We start from the raw sequence: 22,701 nt of genomic DNA on the forward strand, positions 1-22,701 counted from the left end.
AATTGACTTCAAATATTGCTAAAATTTAATTTAAAAAAATAAAATAGAAGCTGACTACTGTTTTGTTTACTTGTTTGAGTTTTAATTAAATATTTTTAATGCTAAAACCGAAATAGTAGAAAAAAACTAAAATTTTTAAATTTATTTGAAATTAATTAACTTACTAAAAACCAATACATTCAAAAAATTAAACTAGTACGTAAAATTAATTTAATCGACATAAATAATTTAATGATTATAATATATTATATGTTTAAAATTTATTCATTTTGTCAAGTTTTATTTTGTAAAAGGACGTTACTTATTTTCGTTATTCAATGACAAACGGTCATGATAGGTTTATTAATTTTTTACAATTCAACTTTTTAAGTTTTAAGGTAAAGTTTTCTAATTCATTAAAATTAAAATAGGAACACACATTCACCATTTATGATATTTGAATTCTCAAGAACTTGTATAACGTTAACAAATATTTTTATTTTCATTAAAATTTTAATAGAAGTAGCTTAAGATAGAAAAATCACCAAACTCAAGCAACACCTAAAAAAACCTAACATTAACATTATATCAAAGAAAATAGTAGAATTAGATAAGATACAATGAGCCAATAAAAAAATTTATATAAAAAAAATTAAAACATCAACTATAATTTTAAAGTAAACATTTTTTTCTTATATTTTTTTTCTTTTTTATCTATTTCTACTTAATATAAAACTTCAAAAAAAAAAAAATACAAGATGATTCACCACCATCTTTTATATTGGGTATCAATTTTACAACTTTATAGATTAAATTCTGATTCTAATCCGTATCACAACATTCTCATAAAACATTTTTTCACATTCCCTTCTCAAGCATCTCATATTTCATTCCTATTTAACCACTGTTAGAACAATTAATCAAAAAAAAAAAAAATTCTTTACTCAGAACAATGAATCTAAAAATCATCTGAATAATATATATAATGCTAAATATTTATGTAAACAGTACATTTTTTTTTTCTAAACTTAAAATTTTTTTTTGAATAATTAAATTCTCTGTGATTAAAAAAAAAGAATTTAACTTATAGAAAACGAAATTTTGAACTAGAATTAACATAACACGATTTAAAATTCGATCTAAAAATCAAATTTTAACCTAAAAGAAGCTCTCTATTATCTATATAATTAATAAAATTTAGCAAAAACATGTTATATAAATCCGGAACATGATACTTTTGACAAATTATTTTTGATAATTTTGACAAAGTTTTCTTTTTAAATTAAACAAAACCTTTTTTTTTTTCCTTTTTCAAGTCGCACTGAATATTTCATTCATTGAGGTGTTGCCTCTTCAACGTTGTTAAAATTTTGTCAAAATATAAATTCTAAATACAAAGTATATCATTTGGATTTGAAAATCAACAAGCAAACAAAAAAACTACTCAAAAAAAATGATATTATATGAACTAAAAATAAAACTAATTTGCATATAAATGAATATAAATTTCATCTTACAGATCGATTATGTAAAATTGCTTCTTAAATGTATTGTTTCATTTAGGATTAGATATGTTTTTGGTCCCTTAGCTTTCAATGAAAATTGGAATTAGTCCCTCCTCAAAACATTGTTCCAATTTAGTTCCCCAACTTCAGAATTGTGTGAATTTAGTAAGCAAATTTTGTTAAGTTTATTTAAGGTTTTAAACGCATTTCATGATAACATTTGAGATGTTTACATCGTTTGACACATTTTTGCTTTAATATTAGCAAATAAACCATCATGAAACGCATCTGAAACATCAAATAAACTTAACAAAATTTGGTTAAAAAGACTAAATCCACACAATTTTGAAGTTGAGGGACAAAATTAGGCCAAAGTTTTAAAGATGGACTAATTTCAATCTCTACTAAAAGTTGAAGGACCAAAAACATATTTAACCCTTTCATATGCATCATAATGTTATCTGATCACTGATTAATATCTGATTTCACACATCCACGTCGCGAAATAATAATAACTATTCATGTTATAATCCACCTCTTAACACATGACTAATTAATAAGAAGAGATTATATTTAAGAATTAACCCTAATTATTTTTTGTTAGAAGATTCCTCAATGGTGGAATGTGGATCCCACAACAGAAACAGGAGGCACCCATGCCTAACAAATTTTCTGAGTTTGTTTTAGTTTGGAAAATAATAAAATTGTAGTAGAGTGACAGAAAAGTTTTGTACTCTCTCTGTAGCCACACATGCTTCTGCTGCAGCTGATGTATTATATATAAATGAGAATTGAGAAAGGGAGCACCCAGAGAGGTTCACGGCTTCACTCATCTTCTTCACCTTCAATCTCTTTCCTTCTGCTTCCTTTTTCCCCTCTCTGCATTTATTTTCTTTTGGACTTTTCCACTCATTCACCTTCCATTCCCTCTATTTAACCCTCTCTTTCTCCTTCACTCTTCATCTCTCTCATCATAATCTTCTTCTTCTTCCTTCTTCCAAAACATGGGTGGCATCAGCCTCGAAGAGATCAAGAACGAAAACGTCGATCTGGTACTTCTTCTGTTACTTCTTCTTCTCAGATCTTTATCTACCCTTTTCTTTTTTCTGTCAAATTCTGTGTTCCCTTTTCTTCTTTTCATCTCCATATCTACTCTTACCCTTTTCATCATTTTTATCACCATTTTCTTCTTTTCTTTTCCTGCAAAATTTCAAAAGAAACACCCAATTACCAATTCATTTTTATTTAAATTAAAAAATACGATAAATATAATTAAAGAATTAGATTGTTTCCTTGTAAAATAAGTTTTTTTTTTTCTTTCTGGAAAAATATAACTGCTCTTTTGTTGTTTCTTTTTCGTCCTTTTCATTGTTAAGAAAATGGTAACAGGTTCAGAAAAGTACTCTTTATTTTAGAAACAATTATTCTTTTAACAGTTCGTCATGAATTGCCGATTGTGTAAAAACAAATATTTTCATAATTTTAAATTATTTAACAATTCTTTTTTTACCGGAGTGACAAAATTTTCAGAGTATTAATTTTTCTTGCGGTGTTAACTAGTTTGTATGCTTTTTAATTTTTTTTTTCCTGGAAAATTCACGAGTTCTGAATGAAACTTTAACTTGCAGTGTTCCCCTCCAAACTCGATAAAAAAAAATTAAATAAAAAAACTTTTATGACAGTTATTTTTTGTGAGGTGGGTATATTCTTACAGTGTACTTGAAGAAGCTATAAATTCTCAGAACAAATAATTATTAATTATTTTTTACTAGGTAAGAATATCATTATTAACCTATGATATCTAACACCTAGATAATTCATTCGATATGTTTGCATATTATTATATTATTATTAATTAATCTTGTCTTCAATGATTCAGAAGATTCATATGTTATTGTTTGTTGTTCAAATATTTAGAATATACGTATTTGGTACGTATTTGAAAGAACACATGAAAGATGTGTGTTGAAATTTCTTAGGATATACGTAATTGGGTCGCTACCTACTTTTGGGAAATTGCTAATCTGTGATTACTCAAAACGCAATTTGGTAATTAAATGTGTGAACTTTTATGTGAAGTCAACAAAAATCTCTTTTTTTGTCTAGGTTCTTATCTTATCTTTGAATAACTTTCGTTCATGGTTGTTTCAAATTTCCACAAGTTATTAATAATGATCATTGTTCACAATTATTAACTATATAACCACCATTTCCTTACTTTTAATCGTAATTATTGATTACTAATAATATAAATTCTTTTTTTTTTCTTTTTTTATTTTATATATTAAAAAAATTAATATATTTTAAGACGTAAAAACTAATATATATCGGTATAATTTTAAAGAATAATAGAAAGAAAACATGAAAAAATTAATACAAAGTTCTGATTTATTTTTGAAGATAGAATCCATAAATGTTTGATAGAGACCACAAAACTGGTAACCTTTAGTTATATTTTTCGAATTTGATTTTTTTTTTTTTAACTTTTGGTGTTATCTATCTTCAAAGTGTGATTATATAATATTTTAAAATTTTAGTGTATCAAAATTAATGTATTTTAAAAATATAACAAAAGTATATTAAAAAAATCAACCATATTTCTTATTTTAAAAATTTTAAATTTAAAAAGGGATTAAAAGTGTACGGATTTTGTATTTAAGAGTTTTTATTGATATTTTAAGTAGTCGTTAATATAGTTGAAATTGAAATATTAAAATCCTGTAGGAAGATTGAATTAAATGTAATGACAGGGAATAAGGTTGTTGTGAATATGTTTTCACTGTGGAAAGAAAAGAAAAAACATTTTGTATTTTGTAAGTTCCGAGAAATCTGCACCGTACGATGATGATCATCAGTGGCGGCTAATCAGAACTAAAAATAGTTGTTGTTTCTTCAGCCACGGCACGCTTCTCCGTTTTCCTTTACACACTATCCGATGAACATTCTGAGATTATTTTTCTTTTTTCTTTTTTACTTTTTCAAGTATGTGAAATGCCTTTTTGTTTTTTCGCAAAATTAACCGTGAATTTAAATTTTATGTGAAATAAAAATAAAAAAGCTAACTATTTTATCAAAAAAAACGTATATAAATTTTACTTCAGTTGTAGTGTTGTTGATTTTTATTTTTCTGTAGATTTTTTCTAGAAAGATAACAAGAAGAATCCTGACATATTTCATTTTATTTTAAAGTGGATAAAATTAGACGCTTTAATTGAAATTAAGGTTAGAAACATTTGCTTTAGACACTTTTTCTTTTTACTTTAGTGTGTCATTAGAGTCAACACTTTGATCCAAATTTTATGTACAATCTGATTTTTGCACTAAGAGTATAAAATATAATTATTTACTCACTTAATGTTTTTCTATATATTTTTCTTATATTTTAAATAATTGGGTCCTTTGACATTGTTTTTAAATAAAAATCAACTTCCTTTATAGTTTTAAGAAATAATTTTTACTGTTTATGTTTTGAATAACGTGGTTCAAACCTTTTTTATTTAATTTATAAAAATTATTTTTTATTTTTATTTTCAAGAATTTCTTAAATTTTTATATTGTAAAAATCGATTTTCACAATTTTTATATAAGTTTTGAATAATATGATACTTTTGAATAAAATACGTGAAGTAAACCATATTAAAAATATGAGAAATGTGAATTTATATATTAAAAATATAAATATTTATTTAAATATTAGAGAAATGAATGCCATTTTATTAATAACATGAAAACGGTTCGTATTTATTTTAAAACTAGAAAGAATATGAGTTTCATTTCAGTATAAGTTAAATAGAAGTAAATAAACTTTAATCTTATTTATATTGCTAAATCTAAATTGAGTCCAATAATCTTCTTCAAAATTTAGGAAAATTTTAATGTTTAGGTTGATTTTTTTTTGTCTATTTTTACTTTATGTGTGTTCTGGTTCTAATCGTTATTCATTTTTAGAAATCAGTAATTCTAATAATTTGATGTTTACTTTTATCGTATTTTTTTATTCTTAATTTGATTATTTTTCTCTCAGCTTATTTGAGTTTTTAATCTTTATAGCTTTTATTATCGGTTTTAAATAGTTTCCAATTATTACGGCTTTGGTTGAAAACGAACAAAAACCTTAATGAGCAAAATTATAAAAAGGAAATATTAAAATTGATACCTATGTTTTTGTTCTTATTGTTTCATCCATCTATAGTATTTCCATATTGTTTTATTTTACTTTTCAAGATTTCAAGGCAAAATGGAAAACGAAATATTCTTTGAGTGTGAAACTCTAAAGTCTGCATCTTTTTCAATTGATTTTTTAAATCTAACTCAATTACAGTTCAATTTGTCGATTGGATTCCATGAAAATGTCTTAAGTATTTTTTCTTCTCGGTTGAATAATTTTGCAATTAAATTTAACCAAGTCATTTTCCCAAGAATTTCAATCAAATGCATATTAAAAAAATAATTGTAAAGAAGTCAGGTTAAATTTATATCGACTTATATTATTATTTTTTAAAATATAATTTTAAGGAAAATTAAAATGATTTATGAGCGATGTTACACAACGAAATTTGGGTACGTAAAAAACATTTTTTCCCAGTTAACACCATATTATTTTTTAGAGCTATATTTGATTTTATTTTAGAAACAAAATTCCATGCAATAGTTATTGAAAATTTCAGCACAAGCTAAGTATTGCTTATATAGAGAAACTAATTCAAAACTGAGTAGGGCGAGTAAAATAAAAAATAAAAATAAAAGTATTCGTCTAGGAAGATAAATTAATGAAATATTAATTTTAATTTTCTTTGGTGTTATTTTACTCTATTTTTAATGATTAGTTTGTGGGGTGGACACTACTGTACCTAACTGATTGAAGAACTTTGATGTGAAGTTTCGCAGAATTTTGAGAAACTAAACTTTTGAAGGAATGAACAGCTTAACCACTATTAGTAGCAGTATATCTGAAAGAGCAAAATCAATGAGCTACATAAAATTTGTACACATTTTGTTCATGTTGTTGAGTATTTTGAGGAATAACAATCATTGAACATAACCTTGTTCCCAGGAACGGATTCCGATAGAGGAAGTGTTTGAGCAGCTGAAATGTTCAAGAGCAGGTCTAACATCAGACGAAGGGGCCAACAGGCTCCAAGTCTTTGGACCCAACAAATTGGAAGAGAAAAAGGTATGTTTTTTCCACAAAAATCTCACTGCAGTTTATGTTTTTTCCTTCATTCGATGATGTCTTGTTGGGTGATGTAACAGGAGAGCAAGTTTTTGAAGTTCTTGGGGTTTATGTGGAACCCTTTGTCATGGGTCATGGAAGCTGCTGCTATCATGGCCATTGCTTTGGCAAATGGAGGAGGAAGGCCACCAGATTGGCAAGATTTTGTGGGAATCATTGCTCTGCTGGTCATAAACTCCACAATCAGTTTTATTGAGGAAAACAATGCTGGAAATGCTGCTGCTGCTCTTATGGCTGGTTTAGCTCCCAAGACAAAGGTTTTCATTTTATCCTCAAACTTTTTAACAAAGCTAATGCACAATTCGGTCCTTGAAAGTTGCAACTGGTATTGTTTGGAAAGACTTGATAATGAGTTTAAGACAAAACTTTAGATGCAGTCTCTTAAGTGTTTTTGGTGTTGTTATGGTATAAAAACTGGTTTCACTTCAGATTTGTGTAAGCAAGGCTTGCATTAATTGTCTACGTAGAAACTCCACTCTTTGTTGATTCAAGTGTTTGCATTATTTATGCAACCATTTTTCTTTTATAAGTGTTTCTTGAAACTTCTGTCGAATTAATTTCAGGTATTAAGGGATGGCCGATGGAGTGAACAGGATGCTGCAATTTTAGTACCAGGAGACATAATCAGCATCAAGTTAGGAGATATCATTCCAGCTGATGCTCGTCTTCTTGAGGGTGATCCTCTGAGTGTTGATCAGTCTGCTTTGACTGGAGAATCTCTTCCAGTGACAAAGAGTTCCTCAGATGAAGTGTTTTCAGGATCAACTGTGAAGAAGGGAGAGATAGAAGCAGTTGTGATAGCCACTGGAGTGCACACCTTTTTTGGCAAAGCAGCACATCTAGTGGACAGCACCAACCAAGTTGGACACTTTCAGAAAGTACTCACAGCAATTGGTAACTTCTGCATTTGTTCAATTGCTGTTGGAATCGCCATCGAGCTCATAGTCATGTACCCAATTCAACACCGAAAGTACAGGGATGGAATTGACAATCTGTTGGTGCTCTTGATTGGAGGAATCCCCATTGCCATGCCTACTGTGTTGTCTGTCACCATGGCCATTGGTTCTCACAGGCTCTCTCAGCAGGGTGCCATAACAAAAAGAATGACAGCTATTGAGGAAATGGCAGGGATGGATGTCCTGTGCAGTGACAAAACTGGGACTCTCACTTTGAACAAGTTGAGTGTTGATAGAAACTTGATTGAGGTGTTTGCTAAGGGTGTTGAGAAAGAGTATGTTATCCTTCTAGCAGCTAGAGCTTCCAGGACTGAAAATCAGGATGCCATTGATGCTGCAATTGTTGGCATGCTTGCTGACCCAAAGGAGGTAATGTACCGAAGTCTAAATCTTTTGAACTTGAATTTTGGATATAAGTATAATTTTGATGTTTTGATTGATCAGGCACGTAGTGGTATCAGGGAGGTACATTTCCTTCCATTCAATCCTGTAGACAAGAGGACTGCACTTACCTACATTGATTCTGATGGAAACTGGCATAGAGCTAGCAAAGGGGCTCCTGAGCAGGTAAATATGAGTTTCATTGGTACAATCTTGTGATGTGTTTTTGAAGATGAAAAACAATGCTTTTCTCCCGCTTCAGATAATCACCCTTTGCAACTGCAAAGAGGATGTCAGAAAAAAGGTTCATGCAGTGATTGATAAGTTTGCTGAGCGTGGACTTCGGTCTTTAGGTGTTGCAAGACAAGTAAGCAAAGTTGTTAACCTTGTGTCTATTTCTATGTTTGATTAGAAACGAAAACCCTTTCTTTATTGAAGCTTCATATGATATGTGCAACAGGAAGTACCTGAAAAATCAAAAGATGCTGCTGGTGGACCATGGCAATTTGTTGGTCTGCTACCATTGTTTGATCCTCCCAGGCATGATAGTGCTGAAACCATTAGAAGAGCTCTTAACCTTGGTGTGAATGTTAAGATGATTACCGGTAGGATTTGAAATCATGATCTGTTGTAGCTTGAACTGTATAATGAAAGCCTATAGCTCTAAACTTGCTTTTGGCTCTGCCTTACTGTAGGAGATCAGCTTGCCATTGGAAAGGAAACGGGTCGAAGGCTCGGAATGGGAACAAACATGTATCCTTCATCTGCATTGCTTGGTCAAGACAAGGATGCCTCTATTTCAGCTCTTCCAGTAGATGAGTTGATTGAGAAGGCTGATGGATTTGCAGGAGTATTTCCTGGTAAGTCCTTTAGATTTATATATGTAACGAGTGTACCATATTTGACTCAAAGAGTTATATAATTCATTTCATTGTTTAGATGATGATAGTAATGATGACCAAATCATCAAATTCTTTCTTTCAACTATTTCAAACACCTTTTATTTTTCCATGGCTTCTTCTAAGTTCTATGCAACTATTGAAATTGCTATATATTTATCAGCAATGTAATTATGTTTCAAATTGAACAACATCTTAAATGTTTTAATCCTGTACTCTTTGTATGATATTGTAGAGCACAAATATGAAATTGTTAAACGGCTGCAAGAAAGGAAGCATATATGTGGAATGACTGGTGATGGTGTAAACGATGCCCCTGCATTAAAGAAAGCAGATATTGGAATTGCTGTTGCTGATGCCACAGATGCTGCTAGAAGTGCTTCTGATATTGTCCTTACTGAACCTGGTCTAAGTGTCATTATTAGTGCAGTGCTAACAAGCAGGGCAATTTTCCAGAGGATGAAGAACTATACTGTTAGTTTCCCTGCTTCCCTTAACTTTCTGGCTTTGTTTTAGCGTTTTTAGCTGTCTGATATCTAAAAATTCAATTGTGAAACAGATCTATGCTGTGTCAATCACCATCCGTATTGTGGTAAGTGTTGGAATTGGGTTGATAGATACAAAAACTTGTCAGTTTTTTTTCTATACATTTATGAAGTTGAATCATAAACTAATGTGGTTTATTTTTTATTTTGGTAGTTTGGTTTCTTGTTTATTGCGCTGATCTGGAAGTTTGACTTTGCACCCTTCATGGTTTTGATTATTGCCATACTAAATGATGGTAAGATAACATTTTCTTGATTTTTCATGTTGTTTGCTGTCATTTCTGCCAAAATGTTTAAACTGATGTGATTATACTACCATGTGTTTAGGTACCATTATGACTATATCAAAGGATAGAGTTAAACCATCTCCACTTCCTGATAGCTGGAAACTAAGGGAGATATTCGCTACTGGCGTTGTGCTAGGCAGCTACATGGCTCTAATGACAGTGATATTTTTCTGGGCCATGAAAGACACCAACTTCTTCTCGGTAAATAATTTGTACTCTTGTTTCCTTTTTACCCAGAATGATCTCCAACTTGTTGAAAACCAAGGTCTATGAGCATAACTTTCACTCTTGCAGAACAAGTTTGGTGTGAGGCCACTAAGAAACAGTCCTGATGAAATGATGGCAGCCTTATACCTACAAGTCAGTATAATAAGCCAGGCTCTAATCTTTGTCACAAGGTCTCGTAGTTGGTCATTTGTTGAAAGACCTGGTCTTCTCCTACTAGGAGCTTTTCTGATTGCTCAGTTGGTAAGATTCTTATTCTCCTATCAGCAGTGTTACATGAAATTGTTTTTCAGTTATCTGATTTCAGTATTTTTATTTGATCTGAGCCAACCTAAGACTTTGTTTTTGTTGCCATTGTTGTCTAATCTTAGTATTGTAGAAGCATCAGGAATCACTTAGTTTTTTGAGTTGTCCTTCTACTGAAATTTTAAACTATGTTGATGTTTGTATATTAAAACGGATTTTAATATATTTTAAAATATCAAAATCAATGTCTATCAGTATAATTTAAAGGTTCAATAGAGAGAGACAACGTAAAAAATTCAACAAAGAATCCAAATTCAAACATCATTTGTTATGTTTAGACATGTCTGATCATTAAGTTATGCATTTATTCCTCTCCAAAACAACCAAAAGAAAAAGAAAAAGATCTACTACTAAATCCAAACGATTGTTTAGTTTTCTTGGCTTTCTTTGGTGGTAACAATAACTTGTGGTGTAATTGACAGGTAGCAACTTTTATAGCAGTATATGCTAACTGGGGCTTTGCAAGAATACAAGGAATGGGATGGGGTTGGGCTGGTGTAATCTGGCTTTACAGTTTGGTAACCTATATCCCTCTTGATTTTCTCAAATTTGCAATCCGCTACATACTAAGTGGGAAGGCTTGGGACAATCTTTTGGAGAACAAGGTATGTTCTTTCCATTTTCTCTTATTTAACACTTGCTACATTCTTGATCTACTCAAAAGGTGCAAAGGTTCATATCATGTTCATGTTCATGTTTCCTGATCACAGACTGCTTTCACAACAAAGAAAGACTATGGAAAAGAAGAGAGGGAGGCTCAATGGGCGGCTGCGCAGAGAACACTTCATGGTCTTCAGCCACCAGAAACTTCCAACCTTTTCAATGACAAGAATAGCTACAGGGAGCTTTCAGAGATTGCAGAACAAGCCAAGAGAAGAGCTGAAGTTGCAAGGTAACTCATGAACTTATACCATTATACTTACTCTTTCACTGCATAATAAAAATTGTGTTGAGAAGAGTGCCTGAGAGTTGGTGTTGCTAGATTTTTCAATGTGTGATACTGAGGAAAAATGAATGAGATGTATGATGTTTGTCTAACAATAGTTGCAATTGTGTCACAGGCTTAGGGAGCTTCATACTCTAAAGGGACACGTTGAGTCAGTGGTGAAGCTGAAGGGGCTTGACATTGACACAATTCAGCAGCATTACACAGTTTAAGGAGCTTGGACAAGCTTCAAGAAGAATTGATTCAGTGCTTTTTTTGAGAACAAAAATCAGATATAATGACGAAGAAAGACTCAAAGGCCATGCTCAATCCATCTTTTAAGTTACATAAGAAAATGAGTCCTGTGAAAATTTGAATGGTCTCTCACTGTCTCCATCTTTTGTAGGAGATACTATTTTCTTTACGTATTAAATAACATAATTGGTAGGGTTTACTATCATCTTTTTATCTGGTGGTATGCTAGTGTTACTGTTTACTAATGTCATACTAAAAGCTCAATACATTGGTATTGATACCTTTGCTCAATAAGTCAATGTTAAACTCAATCTAAATTTATGTTTTCCTCTAGTTAACATAAATTTATGATACCTCTGTTACCCCTTTTTAGGATGTTATTTTTTTTAGTAGTTCTTGCTTCCTAAAAGTGTTTTAATTTGCAGTTGCAACTATGGTTAACTCTTACTTATATACTATAGTTTAGGTATATCTCTAGTCAACATGAGATCACTAATATACCCTCTAACATGGAGGATTGAACTTCTCATGGGAATAGGTATTTATAGGTAGTCTGATAGTAATTTAATTGTAGTTGATAAGATAGATCCAAAAAATATTTACAGGTGGTTCGATAGCAGTATGATTGCACATGAGATTATGGGTCCAATAAATCTTGTTAAAATAGATTTTGATACGATTTTGAAAAGTTTTAAGCTTACAAATTGGACTTGCAAAATAATATTTGCACTTATATACTGAAATTGAAACATATCTTTAGTTGATATGAGATTTTCAATGAACTAAAAGCATTATGAAGAGAAAAACATTACCCAGTCAAATGTTGGTTCCAAGCCATCCAACATTTTTTATTTCATTTACAAAAAAGATGTTTCATGGTTGTGAAGTTCAATTTATTACGTTGTGGACATATGCTAAAAACTGTTTGATGCTTGAATATACCACTTTCACAGATGATTGGATGTTTTTCATCTCATCACTAAGTACTATACCTATCTTAGCTTTCAAACTTACATTACATACACCAAGTCAATCATAACAAACATGATTCAATAATCAAACTCAGATTACCACAAGATCAACCATTCAACACGCAATTCAAATGAAAATAAATTACAATTAACTTCTCTTATCTTGTTTAAATTGTCTTTGCTCTTAAAGGTGCTCTTTAGAGCTCTAGTAACACAAGAATACTTAATTTAACATCAAAATCCCCAATTAGAAACCTAAGCACACCATCTTTATCATAGAGCAAAATAAATTGATCAAGAACTCTTTTGAGCTACATGCAAGGCCTAGGTCTTTGATACGCGTATAAAAATTGCAAGAGTAAAACTGAATGTATTTAACCACAATCAACAATGTAAAGTTCAATGTAATGAATCATTGAACAGAAAGGAAACAATCTTCAACAGAGCAACAGAACTCCTGATCTTGACAATAGCATCAGAATGGCAACAGATCAGGAACTATACGCATAACCCCTCTCAGAGCACATAATCTCTTAGAAATACATTATCTCTCCTCCGTCTCATACTTTTCCTGAGCCTCTGTCCACATGGATCTTTTGTAACGGTTTTGCTCTCTACATCCAACTCAACATCAATGTTATTGTCATTGCTTTTACACGTTACAAAGCTCCCTCCATTGCAAGCAACCTTGTCCTCAAGGTTGAATTCAAGAAAAGATTGTTGGATCTCCAAGACATCTTCCCATGTGGCTATAGCATTATCCAAGAAATCCCATTGAATTAAGACTTGAGCCACTAGATGAGATTGGCGCATAATAACTCTGGATTCTTACACTTTCAGCGGTTGCACAAAAGGACCTTGTTCAGTGCTGGTGAGAGGCAAAGGTAAATAAGTTTGGGAAGGACTACCTCTAAATGCCTTTAACAATGATATGTGGAAGACCGAATGCATTCTTGTAGTATTAGGCAACTTCAATTTATAAGAAACTTCTCCAATTCGTGCCTCAATTTCAAAGGGCCCAAAATATCGCATGCTTAGTTTTTGTATTTTTCTTAAGGCAACCGAATGTTGTCTATAAGGCTGTAATTTTACCAACACTAAATCACCCACATTAAATTGAAAATCCCGTCTTCTTTCATCCACTTGATGTTTCATGTATAGTTGAGCCTTAAACAAATTACCTTTTAACTGTTGCAGTATTGCATCCCGAGCCTGTAATATCTCTTGAACCGATATTGGATCACTAGGATCAGTCTCATATTTGATGACGGGGGATCTCTCCCATATATGCCTTAAAAGGGGACATTCCAATACTCTGGTGTAATGAAAAATTATACCAAAATTGAGCCCATGGAAGCATAGAATACCACCCTTTGGGGTTGTCAAAAACAAAGTAGTGAAGATACATTTCTAACATTTTATCCAAAACCTTTGTTTGACCATTTGATTGAGGATGGTATGAAGAACTCATGGCAAGGGTAGTACCTTGAGCCTTGAAAAGATGTTTCCCAAATGAGCTAATGAAGACTCTATCTCGGTCTGAAACAATGGAAAGAGGGACCTTGTACAGTTTAACTATGTTATTGATAAACGCTTCTACCACTACCTTACTAGTATATTCAACCTTAAGGGGAATGAAATGACCGAACTTCGAAAGCCTGTCCACCACTACTATAATTGTTGAATACCCCGAATACAATGGTAAGCATGTGATGAAGTCCATTGATATATCATTCCAAACATGTAAAGGAATTGGCAAGGGCTATAGTAATCTAGCTAGCAAGGATTATTGCACCTTACCTTGTTGGCAGATTTGGCATTCTCGCACATGATGCATCCCAGACCAAGAGAATTGAGAACAAATGCGGGCTATGGTTTTTGCAACACCAGCATGACCACCGACTTTCGATGAATGAAATTCAAACAACACTTGATTGATAAGGTTGTCCTCTAAAGGCAACATGATACGACTTTTCCATAATAATACTCCATCCTTAATCAAGTACTCATGGTTTTATTGCGGCTTTGCAAGACATCTTTCATAAATTTCTTTCAACCTACCATTTGTTTGTGTTAATTCAACCACTTTTTTAAACAACAATTGTGTGGGCTCTAACAATGCCAACATAAAACTCCTTGATAACGCATCAGCTGGAATATTGTCTTTCCCTGGTTTATATTGAATTGTAAAATCAAAGCCCAAGAACTTTGGCAAAACCACTGTTGTTGTTTAGTTTGAAGACGTTGTTCCACTAACTCTTTTAATCTCCTTTGATTTGTTTTAATAATAAATTTATGGCCCAAAAGGTAGTGTTGAAATTTTTCCAAGGCCTCCGTAATAGCATAAAACTCTCGTGTATATGTAGGCTATTTTTGCATCCTCAACGACAACTTCTTAGAGAAATAAGCTATGGGATGATTGCCTTGGCTCAAAACTGCGCCCACACCTATACCCGAAGCATCTGTTTCGAGAACAAAAGGTACTGAAAAATTGGCAATAGCCAAAACTGGTGCAGTGGTAAGTGCTTCCTTCAACTGTATGTAAGCGGTGCAAGCTGATTCAGACCATTTAAAGGCATCTTTCTGTAACAACTTTGTTAATGAAGCTGCTATTTGAGCACATCCTTTTACAAATCATCAGTAATAACTCGTAAGACCAAGAAACCCACGTAACCGTTTCAAATTCCCTAGACATGGCCAATCTTTTATCGTCTTCACTTTATTAGAATCCATAGCAACCCCTGCTCCTGACAGAGTGTGACCCAAATAATCAATTTCTCTTACTCCAAATGAACATTTGGAGACTTGTGCATACAAGTGATGTTGTTGCAAAATCTATAACACCACTTCTTAATGGTACACATGGTCCTTCAATGTAGTGCGATAAACTAGGATATCATCAAAAAAGACAAGAACAAACCTTCTCAATATACCTTGAAAAAGGTCATTCATTAAGCTTTGAAATGTCGTCAGGGCATTTGTTAACCCAAAAGGCATTACAAGCCACTCAAAATGCCCATGATGTATACAAAAAGCAGTTGTATAATGATCCGCGAAATTCAACAATATCTGATGGTATCCAGAACACAAGTCCAACTTCGAAAAATTGTGGCCCCAAATAGCTCATCAATCAATTCATCAACTATCGGTATTGGAAAATTGTCCTTAATAGTAAGAGCATTCAATGCGCGATAATCCGTACAAACTCACCAAGATCCATCCTTCTTTTTCACCAAAATAATGGGTGAAGAAAAAGGACTTTTACTTGGTTGAATAATGTCATCTTTAAGCATATCTGCAACAAGTTTTTCAATTGCCTCCTTTTAATTGTGAGGATGACGATAAGGCTTTACCTTCACTGGATTAGATCCTTCCAATAGGGGAATAGAATGGTCATGCCCCCGATGTGGAGGCAACCATATAGGTGCAGAAAATACTGACGCATAAGTGTGCAGTAATAACACCAATTCTGGTTCTATATTAGCTGGCAACTCTAAGGATGGAAAAGACTGCGCATTAGAATCAACAATTTTCATACTATAAACCTCTGCAATGGAGTTAGTATTGACCATTCTGCGTATATGTTGCATGGGTCCATGATTTATATCTCCTTGTAATGTTACAAATTTCCCATCATACAAGAACTTGAGATTCAAGGATTCATAATCAGCAACATGAGGACCAATAGTTTTTAACCAATTAGCCCCCAAAATAAGGTCTACACCTGAAATGTGAAGTAAATAAACAAGAATTTGAAACAAATTCTCCTAAGCGTGTATGACCAATTTCTGAATAAAACCTTCTGTTGTCATGTAATTTCCATTTCCCACCATGACTTTGAACATAGGTGTTGGTTCTATCGGTAACTTCAAAAACTTGGCAAGACGTGGCTACAAAAAATTATCCGAGATTCCTCCATCTACCAACACTGTCACCGCTAATTTATCAATATGCGCCAAGAATTGAATGGTACCAACACCAAAAACTCCTTTGAGAGCATTTAATGATAGATGAGGATCTACACTTCCACTTGCTACAACACTAACAGACTACTCCACATTAGGTGGTGGTTCGCCCTTAAGATCCAATGAGTCCTCCTCCAATTGCAAAAATAGATATTGCCTATTAGGACACTTGTGATTGAAAGTGAATTTGTCATCACAAAAATAACATAGCCCCTTCTCTCAACAAAGTTGCATTTCAGCGGGACTGGTCATTTTAGCATTACTATTGGTCAATGGTGGAGTCGTAGGTGTCGATAATAAAGGAGGAAGAGATGATTTAAATCCAGCTTTGGGTTATTGTGTTGAAGGATACAAATTTGTGGATGCTACTGGTGAATAACGTTGAATAGGTGAAGAGTTAGATTTTGGAGTGGGTGTATATCTATCTCCAAATAATTTTTCCAAAGCTACTACTTTCATCATTGAAGTATGGGCTTGAACAACCACATCTCTTTTAATTTCCGTATGAAGACCACTCAAAAAACAATTTAATAAAGCTTCATCAGATAATCCCATTGATCTGTTTGCCAATGACATAAATTTTAGGTAATAATCTGAAACGGTACTTGTTTGTTGCAATTTAAACAACTCTGTCATGGGGCAATCCAACGCACGAGTTAAATCATGCCATGAACGGGTTGTAGAAAGACGTTGCAACATTTGAAACCATGGCACAACTTCTTTTTCAAAATGCATCGCAGCTATTTCGACTCTCTCTGCATCTGGTGTGTGATGATAGTTAAAAAACTTTTCTGCCTTGAATATCCACTCCAACAGATGATTGACCATCAAAATGTGGAAATCTGAGTGCTATATCTTTAACCTGAAAAGGACCTTGTATTTTTGTTTCCCCCACTGCGGCACCATGAAGCTGAGATTGGGATTATACAATTAACTCCAAGGATTGTTGTAATTGATCCATTCTAGCCTTCATCTTTGCCTGAACAGATTGAATATGCGTGCGTTGTTCACGATCTCAAAGTTCTAATGGACCCATTAATTTGTGTAGTTCATCAGAATGACCACGTACTTCAGTCTGTAATTCTTTCAAATGTGTGTTCTCATCTATGGCATCAATGAAAGCACCAATTGACATGCGTATAAAATTTGCAAGAGTAAAATTAAATGTATTGAACGACAATCAACAATGTAAAGTTCAATGTAATGAATCATTGAACAGAAAAGGAAACAATCTTCAACAGAGCAACATAACTCCTGATCTTGACAATAGCATCAGAATGGCAACAAATCCAGAACCATACGCATAACCCCCTCAGAGCACATAATCTATTAGAAATACATTATCTCTCCTCTGTCTCATGCTTTTCTTGGGCCTTTGTCCACATAGACCTTTTGTAACGGTTTTGCCCTTCGCATCCAGCTCAACATCAATGCTATTGTCATAGCTTTTACACGTTACAGTCTCACATGCATCTCAATAGAAAGAAAGTATCTCAAAAAGGGCAAAAAAGAAAAATTTACTTTGTTTGACTTTTTGATCGGATGATTGTGTAGAATTCTTCACCACACGATTCTACGGTCTCTGATTTACAAAAAGATGAAGACTCAATATCCTAAAGAGAAGAGAAAACTAAGAGATATATTTTCTAGAAATATAGTGATTTTATAATAATGAACTTAAGTTATTATAAATCTATTTTATTATTTGAATATTTGAATATTAAAATATTATAGTGTCATTATTTAAAAACCTCTTCTACTCTATAAATTCTTTGATTGAATTTTTGGAAATAACCTATATGAAATGTGTTCCGAAAAAACGTGAAATATTTTCTGAAAAAAAACTTTGAAGAATGAGTTCTTTTAGCATTCTCTGTTCTACTTCCTTTGTAGCAGTGGTCCGGTGGTGGTGACGGTAATGACAGAAATGGTAGTAGTCATGTGACACAATGATGAAGGACATTTGAATTTTTTTTTTTCTTATATTGTGAGTGTAGGAAGAAATTTGATGAGAATACAATAAATGATTGCCTGAAAGAAGGTCTAGAAACCCACTCAAGACCCAAACACAAGCTTTGATTCTACATTTTCTCAAAACTATACAAATTCACTCAACAAATATATAAGTTGTTGATCCAATTACTCTTCTTCTAAAAAATTCACTAAGCAACAACAAATATTGATAATTAATTCTATTATTTGTGAATCTCTATTTTAGAGAACATTTGTTTGAAGAATCCTCTTTTTGCTGGTTTTGTATTTTCTTTTTCTCTTAAGTATTTAGATTAGTGTTTATTCTTAAATTACATCTTAAAATGAGAATCATATAAACATAACAAGATTCTAATTTGTATGAATTATATATATATATATATATATATATATATATATATATATATATTTTCGTGTACAAAATTATTTTCTAACTTTACCTTTTAATATCTGACATTTTTTAAATTAAAATAATTATTTAATTCATTTTAATTATTTTTAAGTTAAAATAATTTTTTATAATAAAATACTACTAACCAAAATAAACAGAAACTATTTATCATAAAATTATAAAAATTACTTATGTTTATTTTTATAATTATGACTTTATTAAATTTTGTCATTATAAAATAAAACACGTATATATATATATATATATATATATAATAATTTTTTGTATACTAAATAATAAATACATTACTTAATTAAATTATGTTTTAAGACATTTAATAATTTTAATTTTGAATATTGTTTTATTTAATTATCTGAATATTTTTCTGTTTCTAATATTAAACTCTATATTAGACCTTTTTTTAAAAGGATTTGCAGAAGTCATATTTAAACCATAATTTTTGTTTTATGGAAATCATAATTACACTTAGTTGAAACTGTGGATTTTAAGCTAAAAATTTGAAATTTGAAAAATTTATTTCTTTTTGACTAGTGAAAACATATATATATATATATATATATATATATATATATATATATATATATATATACTTTTTTTAAGTTATTAAAAAATAATAAAATTATTATTATTATAAATAAATATAAATAATTTTTACAATTTTATTATAATATTTATTTTAATTTTAAAAATAATAAAAAGTAGTAAAATTTTAAAAAAGGATCAGTAGTTATAGAATAAAATAGATAAATATTATTTTTAATTTAAAAGAAATAATTATTTAAAGGGTAAAAGTAAAATAAGAATTGTGTACATAAGCTTATATGATAGTATATATTTTAAAAATGCATTTTTTGTTTTAAATTCCCACCCAATTTTCATTATATAACAGACAAACCTTTCCTCAGATCACAAGTTACTGATTCAAGAGCAGAAGGTTTCTTGTTCATAGGGTTTACACTCAAACCTAGTTCGTGAGTATTATTTTTTTTCACTGTAAAATTAGTTTATTTTTCTTATGAATTCATCAAATGGATCTTCGAAATAATTGCAGATTCAGGTTTATCCATGGCCACTGAACCAAAAGCAGCCACCGAGGACGTCAAGATCGACCTCTTCGAAGACGATGATGAGTTTGAAGAGTTTGAAATCAACGAAGGTAATCAATCATAGCAATCTCACTCTCTTTCTATTTTCAATGCAAATCTCGTTTACCTTGTTTAGGATTTTGATTGTTTTTTCTAGAATGTTTTACATTTGGAATCACCTATTTGACGTCGTTTTGATCCATAAAGAATCAAAAATTTAATGCTTAACAAGCGTGATTTGTTAGTTAGTTTACTTCATCCAAAGACAGGCGATGCAATGGAATGATACATAGACAAATAATTCTCTGAATTTCGGTTACTTCTTTCTTTAATTAATTAATTAATTTTAGGAGATTCGGCATTTAAAAGAAAAACCAATAAGAACAAAAATATATCTTTTAGGGATTTCTGAACTTTCTCACAAATTTTATGTTAGCATTGATGGTACATTTTGTTATTTGCTATATGATTGGATATTTGTGTAGTTTACTATTGTGTATGGTTTTTTATTTGTGTAGTCTACAATTGTGAACAAAGAATCTATAGCTTGCTTCCACCATTGTGGTTCATCTCTATAGCTTGCGCTCAACCTTGCTTGTCTGTTCCTTTTTTGCAGTTCTCCTTGCTTCTCTGTTCTGTTGTTCTGGTTCCTCGTCTACTCTGTGCAATATGAAACTCCTCTTTTTTTTTACCCTCTACTTTGATTTGTTGCGATTATAAATCAGACTCTTTGACTTTGATTTGTTTATTTCTTTTAAAACCTACGTTTATTATTTTCTGTCTTTTGGTTAATTGGTTGAATAGTCTTTCTAGTCCTTGAAAGTATTTGTCATCTTCTTGTCAATCCTTAAAAGTCTCTAAATTAAAAATTAGTACTCTAAAGTAAGATTTGTCTTTCCCGTTAGTCCTTTGTAATGAAGTTAGTTTTCTATTGTGACATGTTAAGTGACACATCAGCTCTACTTGTCATGCCAAGTTGAGAACAAGGTGGCAACTGACATATCACTTAATGTGTCTTGTTAGCAAACCAACTCTAGTATGAAGAGTCTTCGCTCTAACATACTAAGTTTTAATTTTTGCTGCTTTTAGGGACTGACTAGAGGACAGCATAGACTTTTACGGATCCAAAAAAACTATACAGCCTTGTTTTTTTCTTCCTAAATCTCCTATTTTGCAGAATGTTTGATTTAGATTTTTTTTATTTCTTTTCTAAGGAGCTAGGTTAGGTGATTGTGAGTTAATTATGTTCTGTATGTTGTCTGACTGATTCCTTGTTGTCTTACATCTATTAGTTGTGATGTATAAATATATGGATTTGAACTTTTAGTTTAAATTTAGTTCATTGTTATCATTAACAAGATATTTTTCCTACCCTGTCATTTTTATCACATGTATATCTTTGTGTATAGTTTTGTGTCTTTTGGGAGGATCTTACAATCTGTATTACGATCTTGATTTTCACAACATTGATGTGTGCCATGTGTGTGTTGATACAGTGGTCTCAGTAGAGAGATTATATTTAAAAAAGTTGGCTCTATATCATCAAAACCTATAAATGCAAGCAGTTTTCCTCTTATAAGATAACTATGATATATTTTTTTTTTAAATTGGCTCTGTGTCATCAAAATCCTCTAAATTCAGGCAGTTTTCCTTTTCTATACAAAAAATATGGGGCTATTTTTGGTTGGCTACTTAAAGAATCATCTGCAATACTTGGTTATTTCACACAGAAAAATTAAACCACTTAAGATTGGTTGATGTTCATTTTATTTTATGTATGGTTATGTGGATTTTATGGTGTAAATTTTGGGCTCAAGAAAATTTCTTTTGATTGAGATGTATATATGGACCACTTAAGCCAGGCTATTGAACCTTGTGGTATTGTTTTGGTGCTAAAATTTCCTTTCCTTATTAGATGTAATGGTGGTGAGCTTTGTAGTCAAGCAATGTGGGATACATGGACAGGGTGAAAGGACTTCATGCAATTTCACAATTAAAAGTTAATAATTGTAATATCCCACGCCCTACAGTAACAGTTAAAATTTTTGGATGTACGTGTGCAGTACGCTCTACATAGAAGCAAAACACACTATGTTCCCCCCCCGTCTTTTTTATTTTTATTTTTATAAACTGTGCTTGATATGAACTAGAACTCATGCCTGTGCATATTCAATTCTACTTTAACATTTTCAGCCATACACATTGGATTTGAGATAAGGCTTTGGTCTGTGATGAGTTAGCTTTTCATGCTGTTGATCCTGGTTCTCGTTAGCAATAACACTTTTAGTGTGCAGATATTAGGATTCATATAATTGCTTGAATTATTTTATTTTCTTTCATTTCTGGTGATGGTATTTGGATTTCTGGTGACTGCATATTCAACTTGATTTGTTGGGGGTGTCATTCTAATGTTTCTTCTTATTTCAGAGTGGGATGACAAGGAGGAAGGAAAGGAAGTGACTCAACAGTGGGAGGATGATTGGGATGATGATGATGTCGGTGATGATTTCTCTTTCCAGTTGAGAAGGGAATTGGAGAGCAACACTGAGAAAAATTAAACACTGATGTAACTGAAAACTATGCCTTGTTAGGAAGGAAATGTAAGACAGCAAGAACAGAATAGGAACATAATATTCCTGTTTTCGAATATCTGTGTAGAAGTTATTGAGTATTTGTACTTAAATTGAATTCTGCATAATTTGGTGAAGACTGGCTTTAAGATTTTATCTACAAAACCTCAAATAATTCGCTTATTTTCATTTTGGGGTTGGGTATGTGCT

At 31.7% G+C, this 22,701-nt stretch overlaps 2 protein-coding genes across 2 annotated transcripts; both read left to right on the forward strand.

Annotated features, from left to right (window-relative positions):
* Window positions 1-2,253: 2,253 nt before the first annotated feature.
* Window positions 2,254-11,871, forward strand: LOC114193839 (plasma membrane ATPase 4-like). The gene is made up of 16 exons (XM_028083785.1): window positions 2,254-2,536; window positions 6,538-6,657; window positions 6,738-6,974; window positions 7,281-8,042; window positions 8,118-8,240; window positions 8,317-8,421; window positions 8,515-8,659; window positions 8,750-8,914; window positions 9,189-9,427; window positions 9,513-9,545; window positions 9,653-9,734; window positions 9,826-9,986; window positions 10,080-10,253; window positions 10,739-10,921; window positions 11,027-11,208; window positions 11,378-11,871. The coding sequence occupies exons 1-16, from the start codon at window positions 2,489-2,491 to the stop codon at window positions 11,472-11,474; spliced, it is 2,856 nt and encodes a 951-aa protein (XP_027939586.1). The 5' UTR covers window positions 2,254-2,488; the 3' UTR covers window positions 11,475-11,871.
* Window positions 11,872-19,651: 7,780 nt separating this feature from the next.
* Window positions 19,652-22,651, forward strand: LOC114193788 (protein DSS1 HOMOLOG ON CHROMOSOME V-like). The gene is made up of 3 exons (XM_028083723.1): window positions 19,652-19,807; window positions 19,888-19,992; window positions 22,349-22,651. Exons 2-3 carry the CDS (start codon window positions 19,902-19,904, stop codon window positions 22,477-22,479), a joined length of 222 nt encoding a protein of 73 aa, XP_027939524.1. The 5' UTR covers window positions 19,652-19,807; window positions 19,888-19,901; the 3' UTR covers window positions 22,480-22,651.
* The last annotated feature ends 50 nt before the right edge of the window (window positions 22,652-22,701 follow it).

This window comes from Vigna unguiculata, chromosome 8 (assembly GCF_004118075.2).
Source record: "Vigna unguiculata cultivar IT97K-499-35 chromosome 8, ASM411807v1, whole genome shotgun sequence".
In the NCBI taxonomy this organism is placed as follows: domain Eukaryota; kingdom Viridiplantae; phylum Streptophyta; class Magnoliopsida; order Fabales; family Fabaceae; genus Vigna; species Vigna unguiculata.